The sequence below is a fragment of the Anabrus simplex genome, chromosome X, assembly GCF_040414725.1.
Source record: "Anabrus simplex isolate iqAnaSimp1 chromosome X, ASM4041472v1, whole genome shotgun sequence".
Lineage (NCBI taxonomy): Eukaryota > Metazoa > Arthropoda > Insecta > Orthoptera > Tettigoniidae > Anabrus > Anabrus simplex.
This window is the reverse complement of record NC_090279.1, coordinates 189,438,554-189,453,684: the sequence shown is the minus strand read 5'-3', so window position 1 is coordinate 189,453,684 and position 15,131 is coordinate 189,438,554. Positions and strand designations below refer to the sequence as shown.

Sequence of the window (15,131 nt, the reverse complement as noted above, 5' to 3'; positions counted from 1 at the left end):
TTTGTTGTTTAAAGGGGCCTAACAGCTAAGTCATCAGCCCCTAGTGGTACGAGGTGTCATGAAATGACACTAAATTAAAACTTCAAAATGTAACCACTGACTAGAATCTAAAACAAATTCTGAAAAAATAATAGTGAAACAAAAACAATCAGTGGATCCAATTCACAACGCCTTAATTACTGAGATGATGCTTATTATCTAAAGGGGTCCAAAATCCAAGTCACCGGCCCCTCATAATGGTACTAATCACTGGTAAAGCAAAACCGTGGTGTTCCTCCTGTAGTGGTACTAATCACAGGTAACGTAGACTTGTGGAATTTCTCGCATGATGGTATTAATCACAGGTAATGTAGACCCATGGTGTATCATACATTATGGTAACCCAGACAGGTAACACATACACATGGTGTTCCTCACATAATGGTGCTACTCTCAGGCAATCCCATGGCTTTTCTCACATAATGGTACCAATCACGGGCACCAGCCAAACCCATGGTGTTTTTCATAAAGTCGTACTACTCATAGGCAACGCAGACCCATTCCAAACACAGTGGAAATGACTGGCTGAATGCATACAATGACACTTATCACAAACAACGCCCAGACCCATAGTGTTCCTCGCATAATACAGTATTGCTCCTCTGTAATGTAGATCCATGGTTTTCCTCACAAGGTGGTACTAGTCGAAAGTAACGTCCACCCATGGTGTTCCACGCTTAAAAATAATTATCACAAGTAGTCTCATGGTTCTAATGTCAACATCCCGTGATCACTCCTTTTAGTCACCTATTACGACAAGCAGGGGATACTGTGGGTGTATTCTTCGTCTGCATCCCCCACCCACAGGGGGTAAAAATAGTAGTTGAAGTCTAGCTGCTACAGGTCTTACATTATGGAAAGAATTGGAGCTGTACAATATCAGTTTTAGATTCAAAGAGGTCCTATCCTACATGAAACAAATTAACAACATGCATATTTTCAACCGAGGAAAGGGCACAAAGGTCAGAGCGTCTGAAGTAGTACTGGGAGGACCGCAAAGCCTGAACAATCCCTTCAAAGAGACCTGAACGATGGACTGCCTAGTGATCCTATGCAGCCATAAAAGAAGGAGAAGAAGAAATACTGAAATATTGTATGTATTTTATAAATAATGAAATACTGCATGTTATCTGAGATTTCGAACATGTAACTCTTCATTGTAACTGTCTTAGGCCTCTTCATATTTTTCTAGATTTATGCTCCAAGCACTCGCCTTGTTGAACGGGTTTTAAGGTTTCCATAAAAAAAAAAAATCAGGGAGCTTCGATCTGAATTGAACTTTTGTCTTTGTAAATATGCTAAAAAATAGTCTCACAGTTGGCATTGCTATGTGGAAATGATAAAATAAAAAGCATTACGTTAGAGATTCTGACATATTTAAGAACACCACCAGCTGATTGCATGTCTTGCCAGTGCCCACTGAACATAATTCCTTCCAGATACTTAAAGAACGAGGAAAAACCTGAGATTTTCAAAACAAACAAAAATTCAGGTATACTAAATTTGTTCTCAAAATTGGGAGATAAGTCTCTGCGATCCGGAGAGAGGGAGGAAGGACCAAAATTTGGGAGTCTCCAGCTTAAATCAAGAGAGTTGGCATGTCTGTATCATGATGAACTGGAGTTTTCAATTGTTAAACTACTCACAGTCAACTGTAAAGCGATCCAGTTCCACGAAAAACTTGCGCTGGTCCTTGTACAGCAGGGTTTCTCCTCGCTCGTCATATTTGGGTGCGATGAAGATCCGCACAGTTCCTTTCCTCTCACTCCCTTGGTTTGACACCTGTTGAAATGTCAAGTACAATTTTCTATTATTTGTAACAATTCATGAAAAACACACAACAAAATCCATCACAGCCAGAGAAACACAACTAAATTGAGGCGTTATTACGCAAAAGAAACATTAATTATGTAATATAATTTGGACTATCAACTGTCTACGCGACACTTGTTAAATTGTGTGCACTATCCGCATAAGTAACATTTTGTGAATTAGGCATTTTACTGTTGGACTCTGCTTTATTGACAATGTGCCGATGTGATGAGTGGTAATATTGCCATTATCTATTTGAAACTGGAATTCAACACTATGTGACTAAGTGGATGATAATACTACTCATTGTATGTATGGCTATTGGGACATGACAGCGCGTAACGTTCCTGCAAATTATATCTAGTGTGTTTGATCATACTGTGGACAGCAACATGTACTCTTGCGCAATCTATGTGCGTGCTTTGCTACCGCAAGGTGTGTTTTGTCGGAGCCCACCAGGGCGTGTTGCGAGGATGGACAGTGTCGTCCTTGTGGCCTTGATCTGAGTGTGTCTGTCGACTGGTTGGCTTGAACTGAAGCGGACGTTGAGTGCTGTAAATGGAGTGGTTACCGACACAAAAAACCATGAACCTACCTTCGGGTATTGGCTAAGGATGTATAACTACCCCAGCAGGGGATTGTATTTGTCTTCATATTCTTCTATTATATTAGAATAGTCATGTGGTGTAGTATGTAAGTTTAATTATATAATTACTAGTGAGTGTATTAGTGTTAGTTCGAAACACGGAGGTTACTCAGTCATATGACCTCTCTGTAAATACGCTGTTCTAAGTTATTTGTGTTAATGTTGTTTTCTTGGAGTGTGTCATTTATATTATAGGTTGTGTTTTTAACTATGATTTGAATTTTATCTAAGTTGGTGTGATGGTGTTCTAGTTTCAAGTGAGCGTCCTGTGTAGCTGTGAAGGTCATTATTGTCTGCGTAACTTTTGAAATTCGCATTTGCATTGGTTTAAAATTGTTTTCCCAGGTATTCTTTTGTTTACCTGCGTATATGTGTAAGTTTTCTGTGTTATTTCCTGGATGCGTGTGCGGTTACTATTTTAAAATTTGGTATGTACCGCTAATGTTGCTGTATTCATGTTTGCTCCCGTGTTTGGTGTTGTGATTCTCTATTTGGTTTTTGTGCATCCTTTCGTGTATTTCAGCCTTCTTTGTCCATGTTTCGAGCTAATGCTATGCTGCACTGATTTTTCAAATTTTTTAAAAATATTATTATTGATTTTATAAATTTTAATTTCTCATGGATACCTATTTCTCGGATTGGGTTGGAATTCCTTGTTTTATTTCTATTGTGGGTATTTAAGGTGATATTTACTTAATTATGTGTGTAATCCCACGTAATATTAACATAATATTTCAACAATGCCTTTGTAACGTCTGCTGGTTTAAGTCAAGGGTCTTGGGCAGCCCTAGCATGAGATGTTTGGGGTCTGGTCTTATCTCATATCCCATTGTTGTTTATCTCTTGTGCTTGGCTGTTGTGTAACTCGTTGTTGCGCATGGTATCGGCCGAGATAACAGCATCCTGTATGTGCTCCGTGTGGATGACAATGAATTGTTTTTCTTCTCATGTCATATTTGTTTTTCGGTCTCGGTGTTGTGAAGTTAACTGGCTCTTTCTATTTTAATATGTTTTGGGCATCTTATTTATCGCCCTAGCCTACTATAGCTTCTGTTATTTTAAAATTATTCTTATTTGGGCTATTCTCCTTATTCTATGGGATCTTATGTGATGACATTATGTTGAGATTTGTGTTCCCTTGTGTTTTAACGTGATGTGTCGGGTGAACTTATTTATGTGGGTATTGTGCAGACTTAACCTCCACTGGGTGCTGTCAGAGGCCCTTGATTTGCCATCCAAGCCATTTTTCCTGTGTTAATCTTAAATTTTATTTCATGTAGATATTTTCAAAAATGTGTAAGGTAAGGAGCTGGTACACCAGGGTAGCTTGGGGAATGTAATGAATTTATTTACTTCAGAATTAACCTTATTTACATGTAGATTATTTATTTAATGAAAATTTATTATACTTCCTATTACTTTATTATTATTTTTCAGAATTTTTCTTTCTTTTCATAATTTAGTGTAATGTAAATTATTATTTATTAATTATATTTTTTGAAAATATTGGTGTCATTTTGATGTTGCTTTGACTCGCAGTTCCTTGATCCCCTCCTCTCTCCTTCCATTATGGGTTGGTTCCAGCACTCTTTCTTGTTTTGTTGTATTATTATCTGATTTGTTATGAATTATTGCTCTTTTAATATTTATCTTGTGTGCACACACCCCTATGAAGCACGTCATTTATTTAAATTGTTAGGGGTGTTGCAAAATTATAATTTGATTTTCTTAAAAAAAACATCCAGTTTAAAAAGTAACACGTAAGTAGTGGAGGAGGCTGCCTGTTCTCCCACCATTCTGACAGGCTTCACCGTATGGTTCCTGAGAACATCTGTCTAACACTGTTGAGGTTTCTAGGTTATGAATTATTTTGTAGTGTGAGCTGGATGGCTTGGCTTCATTAACCCTTTGACCTACCAATTTTTTGGAAAAAATTGTGTTCTTACATAGTATTTGTTTTTCAGTTATTTTAAAGAAATGTAGATGAATATATACAGGGATGTTACATACATATAAACAAGTTTTTTTGCGTTCCACCATACATTTATGGTTTGGAGAAGTCCCCTTTGATACGAAACACATTGGCTTTGAGGTACTCTAATGAGCTTTCCTTGCAGAATCCTGGTGCTGCACACACACTCTGCATCATTTGGATAGCACTAATTTCTTCTGAGTTGGAGCAATTATTGATGGGCAGTAGTCAGTATATTGAGCCTGAAGCATCAACAGAATATTACCAGTGTGAGGGGAATTTACCAGAGTTGCAAGATATTTACAGACATGAGCAATGGTTTCTTTTACTACATGATCCTAAAACTGTGGGAGTTAGAAATTCATTGACCACTTCACAGTTCTGTTGCTTTATCTCCTAACCTTCTCTTCACCACAGACTGAATTTCACAAACTGGCTTACATGTGACATCAGTAGGTTCATTAGCTACAAGTTCCCAAATCCAGTCATTACTAACGTTCCTACCTGTTAATGTTATTGCACCTTGCGGAAATTGAATCAGATTCACCATCACCAATATCACCTGAAGATGGATTACTTTTAGTCCGCACACTTTCATTGTGACCCTCAACATCACTAAATCTCAAACCAATCATGAATAACATAATCCACACCACTCCAGGCCACTGCCATATTTGTTTACAAACAACATGCAGTGAGATGTGTTTCATTTTTTTAAATTCCAGAAGCGAGTTACTGTTTATGATATCAAAATTAAGTTAAAGTAGCTCCTGACATTTTTAGGTCAGATTTTAAAATTGTAGAACAAACTTCACTGGCTCAGTAACCGTAAATATGTGTCTGTAGGTACCAAGCGCGGTGACGGAAATGTCCATCGAAGTATCCTTGCACATTTCACCCGGACGGAACATTCAGTCAAATTATAGCACAAGGTTAATTTCACATCTATTTGAATAAATTACACAGCAAAAGTCATACATAGTACAATTTATGGCCTTCTTTCCCTAACACTACTTTTCAGAGATATTAACACTTTTATTAAAATATTATTATTATTATTATTATTATTATTATTATTATTATTATTATTATTATTATTATTATTATTATTATTATTAATTCCATGGTCTCAGTTAACATGTCACAGACGTTTTATTCATTTGACACCATTTGATATTAAATCAACTACTTCTGCCTGGTTTGAAACCTCAAACATGGAACCTGGAGCCAACACTCTACTACAGAGGGAGCTAACTATTTTGTACTTTCATGTGTTAAAGAACGTTCGCCATAAACAAACGCCTGAACTTAATTAGACTAAACTCCGTATTTAAGTTAGCCCTTCTTATGGAATAACATCAATGCATGTTAACTATTTTATGCCACAATTTTCAAGTAAGGTAAGTTAGGTAAGTAATAAAACCTTCCAAAACACTGTCATAACTGCTACATTTAATTTTCAATTCTTCAAACTTGATAAAAATCAAACTCGACACTATCAGAATACCGTACAATATAGCACAGCAAATGGCAAAACAAATGGTACTGAAATTACAAACGTGCTCTGAACACCGAGATATGTGAATAACAGCATGCAAGGTGGCAATGGCAACACGTATCTAACTGTGTTGGTACAGCATACGTTCAAAATGTGCATCGTCATATTTCACATATTATTCATAGTGATCCTGTAGATTGTCGAACATGTTGATAAGCACAGGGTGTGGCAAAGACACAAAAAATTATGACTATCCTCTCTCGTAATTCAGGGCATGCTGAAGGAATCCGTTTTCTGGTCAGAAGACCCACCTAAGATTCTTTATGGTCTAACATTTGGTTAGCCAGTTTGAGTCCTATAGGTGAAAAAAAAAAAAAAAAAATTCACCATAAGATACCCTTGTTGTCTTTTTTTTAAACTTGCTTTACGTTGCATCGGCAAAGATAGTTCTTATGAAGACGATAGGACAGAAAAGGGTTAGGAGTGGGAAGGAATCGACGATGGCCTTAATTAAGATACACATTATTAGCCAAGAAAGAGGAAAAAAGGAAGCCTTTGGTACTTTAGGAATAATTTATGCAATAATAGCAATTGGTCTTCTCGGATTTGTTGTTTGAGCACACCACATATTTACTGTAGGAATAGACGTAGATACACGAGCCTACTTTACATCTGCAACTATAATCATTGCTGTTCCTACAGGAATTAAAATTTTTAGTTGATTAGCTACACTTCATGGAACTCAATTAACTTATAGTCCAGCTTTACTTTGAGTTTTAGGATTCATCTTCCTCTTCACTATTGGTGGATTGACAGGAGTTGTATTAGCTAATTCCTCAATTGATATTATCTTACACGACACATACTATGTTGTTGCTGGTGTGAAAATGGGAATCCATGGAAAACCACCTTCAGGACTGCCGACAGTGTCCGAACCCACTATTTCTCAAATGCAAACTAACAGCTACGTGACCCAAACTGTGCAGCCACTCACTCGGTTTTACCCTCTCCCTACCTCACTATCATCAACCCACACCCAGATGCGCAGGTCGCCCATGTGCACCAAACAGATAGACCTGCAGCAAGTGAGCTGAACATGTCGTCAGACACCCCTGGCACTAAAAGCCATACGTTAAATAAAATAAATAAAAACATCGTTATCAAGGTCCTGTATTGTAGGGCCATGATGAGATATGAGAGAACGATCATCTCATACGGTAAGGCAAACACAGATGGAGGGCAGGAGAAGTAAACGACCACTCAGACTGACTGGCAAATCCAAAATATGTTAACATATAGCCTTACTTGATGCTGAGCACACGATGTGAAGGAAAAGAGATTGTCATGTGGCTGGCCACATAATACGATAAAGTGAGGGAAAAGAAGAAATCCATCAGATGCAAAATTTTCATCACCAATATTACTGAAGGCAAAATTTAGGGAAGACGGGAGATCCCTCTGTGGATCCGTGATAGAAAGGAGGAGGAAGTCCATTCTGCACTCCACATCATAAGATGTAAAAGATCTCTGGTGACATATTTGATATTTGACTAAATTAATTCAAATTCTGTTACAGATTTGCTCCTCTGCCATGTGGTAGAGTAAAATGGAACATCAAAATTGAAACAGAGGCAGCTTAGATGGCATTAAATTAAAATGTTGCATACAGTAACCGAGGCCATACAATTATTTTTTAATTTTTTTTTTTACTATTTGCTTTACGTCACCGCCCGGCCCCGCGGTGTAGGGGTAGCGTGCCTGCCTCTTAACCAGAGGCTCCGGGTTCGATTTCTGGCCAGGTCATGGATTTTTACCTGCATCTGAGGGCTGGTTCGAGGTCCACTCAGCCTACGCGATTAGAATTGAGGAGCTATCTGACATTAAGACAGCGGCCCCGGTCTAGAAAGCCAAGAATAACGGCCGAGAGGATTTGTCATGCTGACCACACAACACCTCGTAATCTGCAGGCCTTCTGGCTGAGCAGCGGTTGCTTGGTAGGCCATCGCTGTTTGGGGCTGTTGTGCAACGGGGCGGTTTATATCGCACTGATATGGCTACGTCTTATGGCGATGATGGAACAGGAATAGACTGGAAGTGGGAAGGAAGTGGCCGTGCCCTTAATCAAGGTACAGCTCCAGCATTTGCCTGGTGTGGAAATGGGAAAGCACGAAAAACCATCTTCAGGGCTGCTGACAGTGGGGTTCGAACACCCTATCTCCCAAATGCAAGCTCACATTTGTGCGCCCCTAACCGCGCGGCCAACTCTTTCGGTATTATTATTATTATTGTCAGGGTACCGAGCAGAGTGGTTGTGCGTGTTAACGCACTACGGCTATGGAGACAAGCTCTGCATTGGGAGACGAGTGGGTTCAAGCTCCACTGTTGGCTGTTCTGAGAATGGTTTTCTGTGGTTTCCTATTTTGATTTCCAGGCAAATGCCAGGACAGTTCCTATTCATAGGCCACAGCCGATTCCTTCCGATTCAATTCACTATCATTCATTTAATCTTCATTACTTCCTCAACTGAGGTTGGCATCTGGCTGTTGTTTTTGTCGTTATTATTATTTTCTTCTTCTTTAGTTTCACCCTTTTTGGGGTAAGTCAAATCCATCATTTCTCTGTGTGTTGTTCTTTACTTAGTGCCCATTATTTCTTCATTCTTTCAGATCTTCGTTTCCTCTCGTCTTCCGAGGTAATGGGTTTGGCCTTTAATATAGATTTGTCTTGGAACCTTATATGTTTCATCTTCAGTTATTACTTTAGCTGTTCGATCGAACAGTGAATTTTCTGTAATTTTTAATTCTACTAGGCCTTTTTCAGTTTCTTTAAACCAGCTGGGTTTTGTTTTGCCGTTACGGAAGAAGTCAAAGATTCGTTCGGTTAATCTACAAGAGTTCATTCTGAGAAGATGACCGTAAAAATGTATCCTCCTTTTTTTGCATAGTATCTGAGAGTTCTTCAATTTTCTTGTAGAGCATTTCATTCTTGATTGTCCTGAAATTTTGGTCCTATGATCTTTCTTAAAATTCTCCTTTCTTTAGGCTCGAGTTTCTCCATCTCATCATCATCATCCTAAACCATCTCCAGTTTCTCGGCTGTAGTAAGAGAAAGTGATGTGGAAATGATGTAGAAATTACACGAAAATTAAACAAACAGCAGAAGAAGTTTTATCTGGGGTTTGAAATTCATGTTTAGTGTTTCTGCTGCGTATAGTGCTTCTGATTTAATCACTATTTTATGTTTAATTTTGGACTCCCATGAAGGATACTTGTTGATGATGATGATGATGATGATGATGATGATGAAAGGGAAAAGTTCACCTAAGGAAATCTGGAGGTCACTAAGAGCAGAAAATGATGTGGAAATTACATGAAAATGAAACAAACAGCAGAAGATATAGAAGAGTGGTTAGATCAACAAAGCAACACAGACTTGAATGAATTATAATAACCTCAATATTGTAAGTAAAAGGCTGATGTTGGAGATGAATGAAGTTTGTGTATATTGCTCCCCGCTCTATGAAGTCCAGTCCATTAGACAGGTTCACAGCACTCTTCTTCCAGAATGTGAACAGTTGGTTTTCATCTTTGCCCTCCACTTGGACACTCAGTTTGTTCACTCGAACATTTCGGAAGTACAGCTGAAACAAAGATAAGAAAGACATCTCATTAAGTACAATGGATGATGATGATCTGGGGCCAGATTTTCATGATCTAATGCTCTAAAAATCTTCACACAAATCTCTTAAAGCCAGCAAGAAAATGACCCAAAAATGTGAAGAAATACATATATTTACTGAAAATAATAGAAACAAATAAAGCAAGGCAAGAAAATTGGAACAAGCTTACTAACTGACCAAGGACAGTCTCTCCATCAAAACTAAAACCAGGCACTACAAAGAACATTGTGATTAAATTAGAATGTCTTTATGCTACAGAGTGCAGGTTCTCCATTATTATTTCATATCAGAACATTGATACAATACAAGTAAACATACAGATAACAGTTACACTAAATACATGGCACTTTATAGATATAATTTGTGTGGTCACACTGAGTCCGGTCTAGAAAGCCAAGAATAACGTCGAGAGGATTTGTCGTGCTGACCACACGACACCTCGTAACCTTTCGGGATGAGCAGTGGTTTCTTGGAAGACCAAGGCCCTTCAAGGGGCTGTAGTGCCATGGGGTTTGGTTTGGTCACACTGAGTCCATCCAATAATCAGCGAAAGAAATTCCCTCTTTGGTAGCTTGGACAAGGTCTTGAAGCGTACATTGGACAGGGCATATTTGACAGTTATACATGTGTGAGGTAGTTTGTATTTCCCTGCAATCACAAAGTTCCTTCTGTTTTTCTAAATACCCCCCATCTCTTGAGGTTGTCCCTAGATCTTTCAATACCACCCCTCAAAAGATTAAGTGACCTCCAAGCAGCCCATGAAAACAGGAGAAATTTAAGAGCTGCAGAAGAAAGAAAAATTCTAACAAAGATATGAGCCCCATTAAAGACTGAAAATGGGGATTTCAGACACATGAAGGCCTCTACAAAAATAAAGAAACTGAAAGAATGTCTAATACAATCGGGAAGAGGATGAAGAGGAGAGTTGAGGGTTGGTCACATACAGTGGAACCTCAATATCTCAAATCACCTCAGGACCTAATTTTATTAATTATCAAAATTTGGAGATATAAAGAATACCATTTTTGAGCATATATACCGCATAACTGAATCAATTGTATCTATGGGTTTATACTAAATAGAGTATTTTCTACAGTATTTAAAAACATATTAACAAACTTGTACTTTACGGCATTGCTTTAATTATAACCCTAATTACAGTAACATTTTAGAAGATAGAATACAGTGCATATACTAGTGAAACAAGGAACATACCTCCATTAACACCTTTGGAAAAAATTTGTTAGTCTCTTCTGTTTTTTAATGTTAACCTTCTTTTCTTCCACATAGATTTCAACAACATTTATTGCTGTGAGAAACACTGCCATTTATATTCGACTGACGTAGGTTCGAAACACAGCAAAGATTCGTAAGTAGAGCTTGTCATCCACGATTTTTGGGATTGCTTTTGTACGTGAACAGTCATGAAATCACACTCGAAAAACAGCGAGGCTTTGCCAATTTTCCGATCACTAGAGGTTTGTTTTTCGGTACCCGTCATATTAGCTCCCAGCATCACTGTAACCCTTTCTTTACTTGTTAACTGTTCATCACAAACTACAAATGCCGTATTGCACAGTCAATGTTGTACAAAATTCGAGTTAAAGAGTATTTTTGGCTTCAAGGGAGGAAACGTTTGCTTTGAGAAATCAAGAAATTCGTATAACTGAATTTCGAGTAATTGAGAAAGAAATACACGGAAGAATAAGACAAATGGCCGGGAAATTGAAATTACTTTGAGATACTGAAAATACGAGTAATGGAGGTTCGAAATATCGAGGTTCGACTCTAATGAGGATGGATAATGGCAAGCTCACAAAACATTTCTTTTATTTGCTTTGCGTCGCACCAACACAGACAGGTCATATGGTGACGATGGGACAGGAAAGGGCTAGGAATGGGAAGAAAGCGGCTGTGGCCTAAATTAATGTACAGCCCCAGTATTTGGCTAGTGTGCAAATGGGAAACCATGAAAAACCATCTTCAGTGCTGCCAACAGTGTGATCGAAACCACTATCTCTTGCAAAAATTTTAATCGTCTTTACAAGAGTAAGAACGGCAACCAGAGGGTACACAGTATAAAAAGAGATGTGGCAGAGATGGGAATAACAGCAGATATAATATAAGAGAAAACAGCTTTTAGGAGACTGATACAAAATGTCAAGGGCTTCCTGCAGAAAGAAAAGAGGGAACGGAATAACATCTGGACAGAAGAGAGAAGAAAGAATGAAGAACTACTGGAAAGCAAGAAACCGAAATACATGCATTGGGTTATTTTACATAGTCCTAAGTTGGCCAATATCAACAAAAGAAGAAGAGAAACATCCATGGTCCACATTACCTCTTATTTGTAATGGAGTGAATACAAACATATCATCAAGTACAGTAGAACCCTGCTTAACCGAACTTCACTTAACCCGGCTTAACCAAAATGCTCTGGCAAAATTTTATTTTAATATTTTGATTTTATCCTCTCGTTCTTAGCTGTCGATATTAGTAATTCTCTTGCTATATGTGCTGAGAGCTTCTAGGCAAACACTATTTTTATATTATGACTTATGCCAGAATGCATGTGTAGCATAAAGCAAAACAGTTCTTACCCTCTAGTTCATTCCATGATACATTTTTTCTTGAACAAGCAGGAATTATTATTATTATTATTACTCTATAATTCGTCACGAAGATTATACAGACGACTCCGACCTTGACAATAGCAGTTCTGGGAATCTAGTTACATTAGATGATGGATTTAATGCATTGGAGGTAAGATTTATTTTGACTTTTTATTAAAATACAGCACCACACGCTTTAATTACTGTATACAGTATTCAGTTCAAAACCAAACCAAACCCCATGGTACTACAGCCCTTGAAGGGCCTTGGCCTGCCAAGCGAGCGCTGCTCAGACCGAAGGCCTGCAGATTATGAGGTGTCGTGTGGTCAGCACGACGAATCCTCTCGGCCGTTATTCTTGGCTTCCTAGACCGGGGCCGCTATCTCACCGTCAGATAGCTCCTCAATTCTAATCACGTAGGCTGAGTGGACCTCAAACCAGCCCTCAGGTCCAGGTAAAAATCCCTGACCTGGCCGGGAATCGAACCGGGGGCCTCCGGGTAAGAGGCAGGCACGCTACCCCTACACCACGGGGCCGTCTAGTATTCAGTTCAGCAGTAACAAAAACTGTTTCATTATTTCAGATCGCTTTGCGCTTTGTTCAACTCAACAAAGTGACGAACCTACATCAGCTGATGTATTGTTGATTAAACGGTGGCACAACATAGCTGCACAACAGCGCTGCACCAAGAAAATTCGGAAGAAAATCACTGATTTTATACAATAAGTGACATTATGTATTATTATTATTATTATTATTATTATTATTATTATTATTATTTATTGTCTTGTTTTATATGTCGGGACTCAGGCTATGAAGCCTACTATTCTGTCCAACCATACATACACCTACATGAAGAGTTAAATATACACTAAATTATCTACAGTTTAATATCTTAAGGTATCAATTAAATGTTTTAATTAACCTAATAACGTAGCTATGATCTAATCCTACTATGTTATGAGAAATTATTATTATTTATTAACCAGGTTTGACAGAGTTTCTTAAAGCGGAGGTGGTTTGACACGCTCCTAATTTCAGCAGGTAGGGAATTCCAAATTCGGCTGGCGGCGACTATAAATGATCTACTGTAGCCAGTTGAGCAGTGAATGGGAATGCTTAGTACTGCGGTGGATGATGATCTGGTAGGAATACTAGAAGGTGATGCTAGGTAATGGAATTGTGTGGCAAGATATTCAGGTGTGTTAAGGTTCAGTATACGATGTAACAGGCAAAGAGTGTGTAAATTTCGTCGCTCTCTTAAGCGTAGCCATGAAAGCCTAACAAATGCGAGAGAAATATGGCTAAACCTTGGTATATCTGAAATAAATCGAACACATACGTTATGTGCCTTTTGTAGCTTGATGGAAAGTGAGGCGTTCAGGTACTACATCACAGTAGTCGAATATTGGCATTACCATACTTTGGATAAGCAGTTTTCTTACATTTGGGGGGAGTAAATCTCTAAGTTTTTTAAGAGAATGTAAGGAATAAAACACTCGCTGACATATACCTGTTACATGATAGTTCCAACTAAGGTTTTTATCCATTATCATCCCTAAGTTTTTAACTGTGTCTTTGAATTATAACTGAGCGCCTCTTAATGTTACTGAGTGGGTATGGACGTCTGTAAGTCGTGCGTGGGTTTTTTGGGTAGCTAAAAGAATACACTAAAATTTTTGGACATTGATTTTTAGTGCATGGTCATCGGTCTACCTACATGTTCTTCCTAGGTCATCATTCATATTATTTATTACAGTCGGTAAGTCACGAGGATGTGCATGTGTATATATCTGTATGTCATCAGCGTACACATGATATTGACAATGTTTAATTACTTGTGTTAGTCCTGAAATGGAGATCGAAAATAGGAGTGGCGCTAGCACGGACCCCTGTTGTATTCCACTCTCTACAGATTGCCATGAAGAGAAATTTTCACCTGTAGACACACACTGCCGGCGATCAGAGAGATAGGAATACATCCAGGATAGTGTGCTTTGTGAGAAATTAAGAGCACGTAATTTTGCTATTAGTATGTCTGTGACAACGCAGTCAAAGGCTTTACTAAGGTCTAGAAGAATTAAAACAGTAACTTCTCCCTTATCCATAGCTACTCCTATGTCGTTTGTAACTTTACGCAGTGCAGTAGTTGTGCTATGATTGCTTTTAAAACCAGACTGGTATTTGTCAAGAAGCATGTTGTTATTTAAATATGCGGTTATTTGTCTGTGAACTATTTTCTAGGGGGCTTTATGTCGCGCCGACACAGATAGGTCTTAAGGCGACGATGGGATAGGAAAGGCCTAGGAATTGGAAGAAAGCGGCCGTGGCCTTAATTAAGGTACAGCCCCAGCATTTGCCTGGTGTGAAAATGGGAAACCACGGAAAACCATCTTCAGGGCTGCCGACAGTGGGGTTCGAACCTACTATCTCACGAATACTGCGGCCAGTATCCAGTATTCGGGAGATAGTAGGTTCGAACCCCACTGTCGGCAGCCCTGAAGATGGTTTTCCGTGGTTTCCCATTTTCACACCAGGCAAATGCTGGGGCTGTACCTTAATTAAGGCCACGGCCGCTTCCTTCCCACTCCCAGCCCTTCCCTGTCCCATCGTCGCCATAAGACCTATCTGTGTCGGTGCGATGTAAAGCAACTAGCAGAAAGAAAAAAAAAAGAGAGAGAGAGAGAACTATTTTCTCCAAAATTTTGGACAGAAATGGTAAAATGCAAATGGATCGAAAGTCTTTGGGTTTCACGGGATTGTTGGTCTTGGGAAGTGGGCGAACAATTGCATATTTCCAAAGGGAAGGGAATATGCCGGTTATCAGTGAGGTATTAATGATGGGTGTTAGAGTTGGTAGGATTACGTCTAG

General features: G+C 38.7%; 1 protein-coding gene across 1 annotated transcript in view; it reads right to left on the bottom strand.

Moving 5' to 3' along the window:
• The window catches only part of LOC136886385 (phenoloxidase 1), a 90,536-nt gene that overhangs the window by 6,591 nt on the left and 68,814 nt on the right, over positions 1-15,131 (bottom strand). The window contains exons 9-10 of the mRNA XM_067159153.2: positions 9,419-9,607; positions 1,686-1,821 (exon numbers count right to left, since the gene is read on the bottom strand). Coding sequence (XP_067015254.2) covers positions 1,686-1,821; positions 9,419-9,607 — 325 coding nt within the window. The remainder of the gene's footprint in view (positions 1-1,685; positions 1,822-9,418; positions 9,608-15,131) is intronic.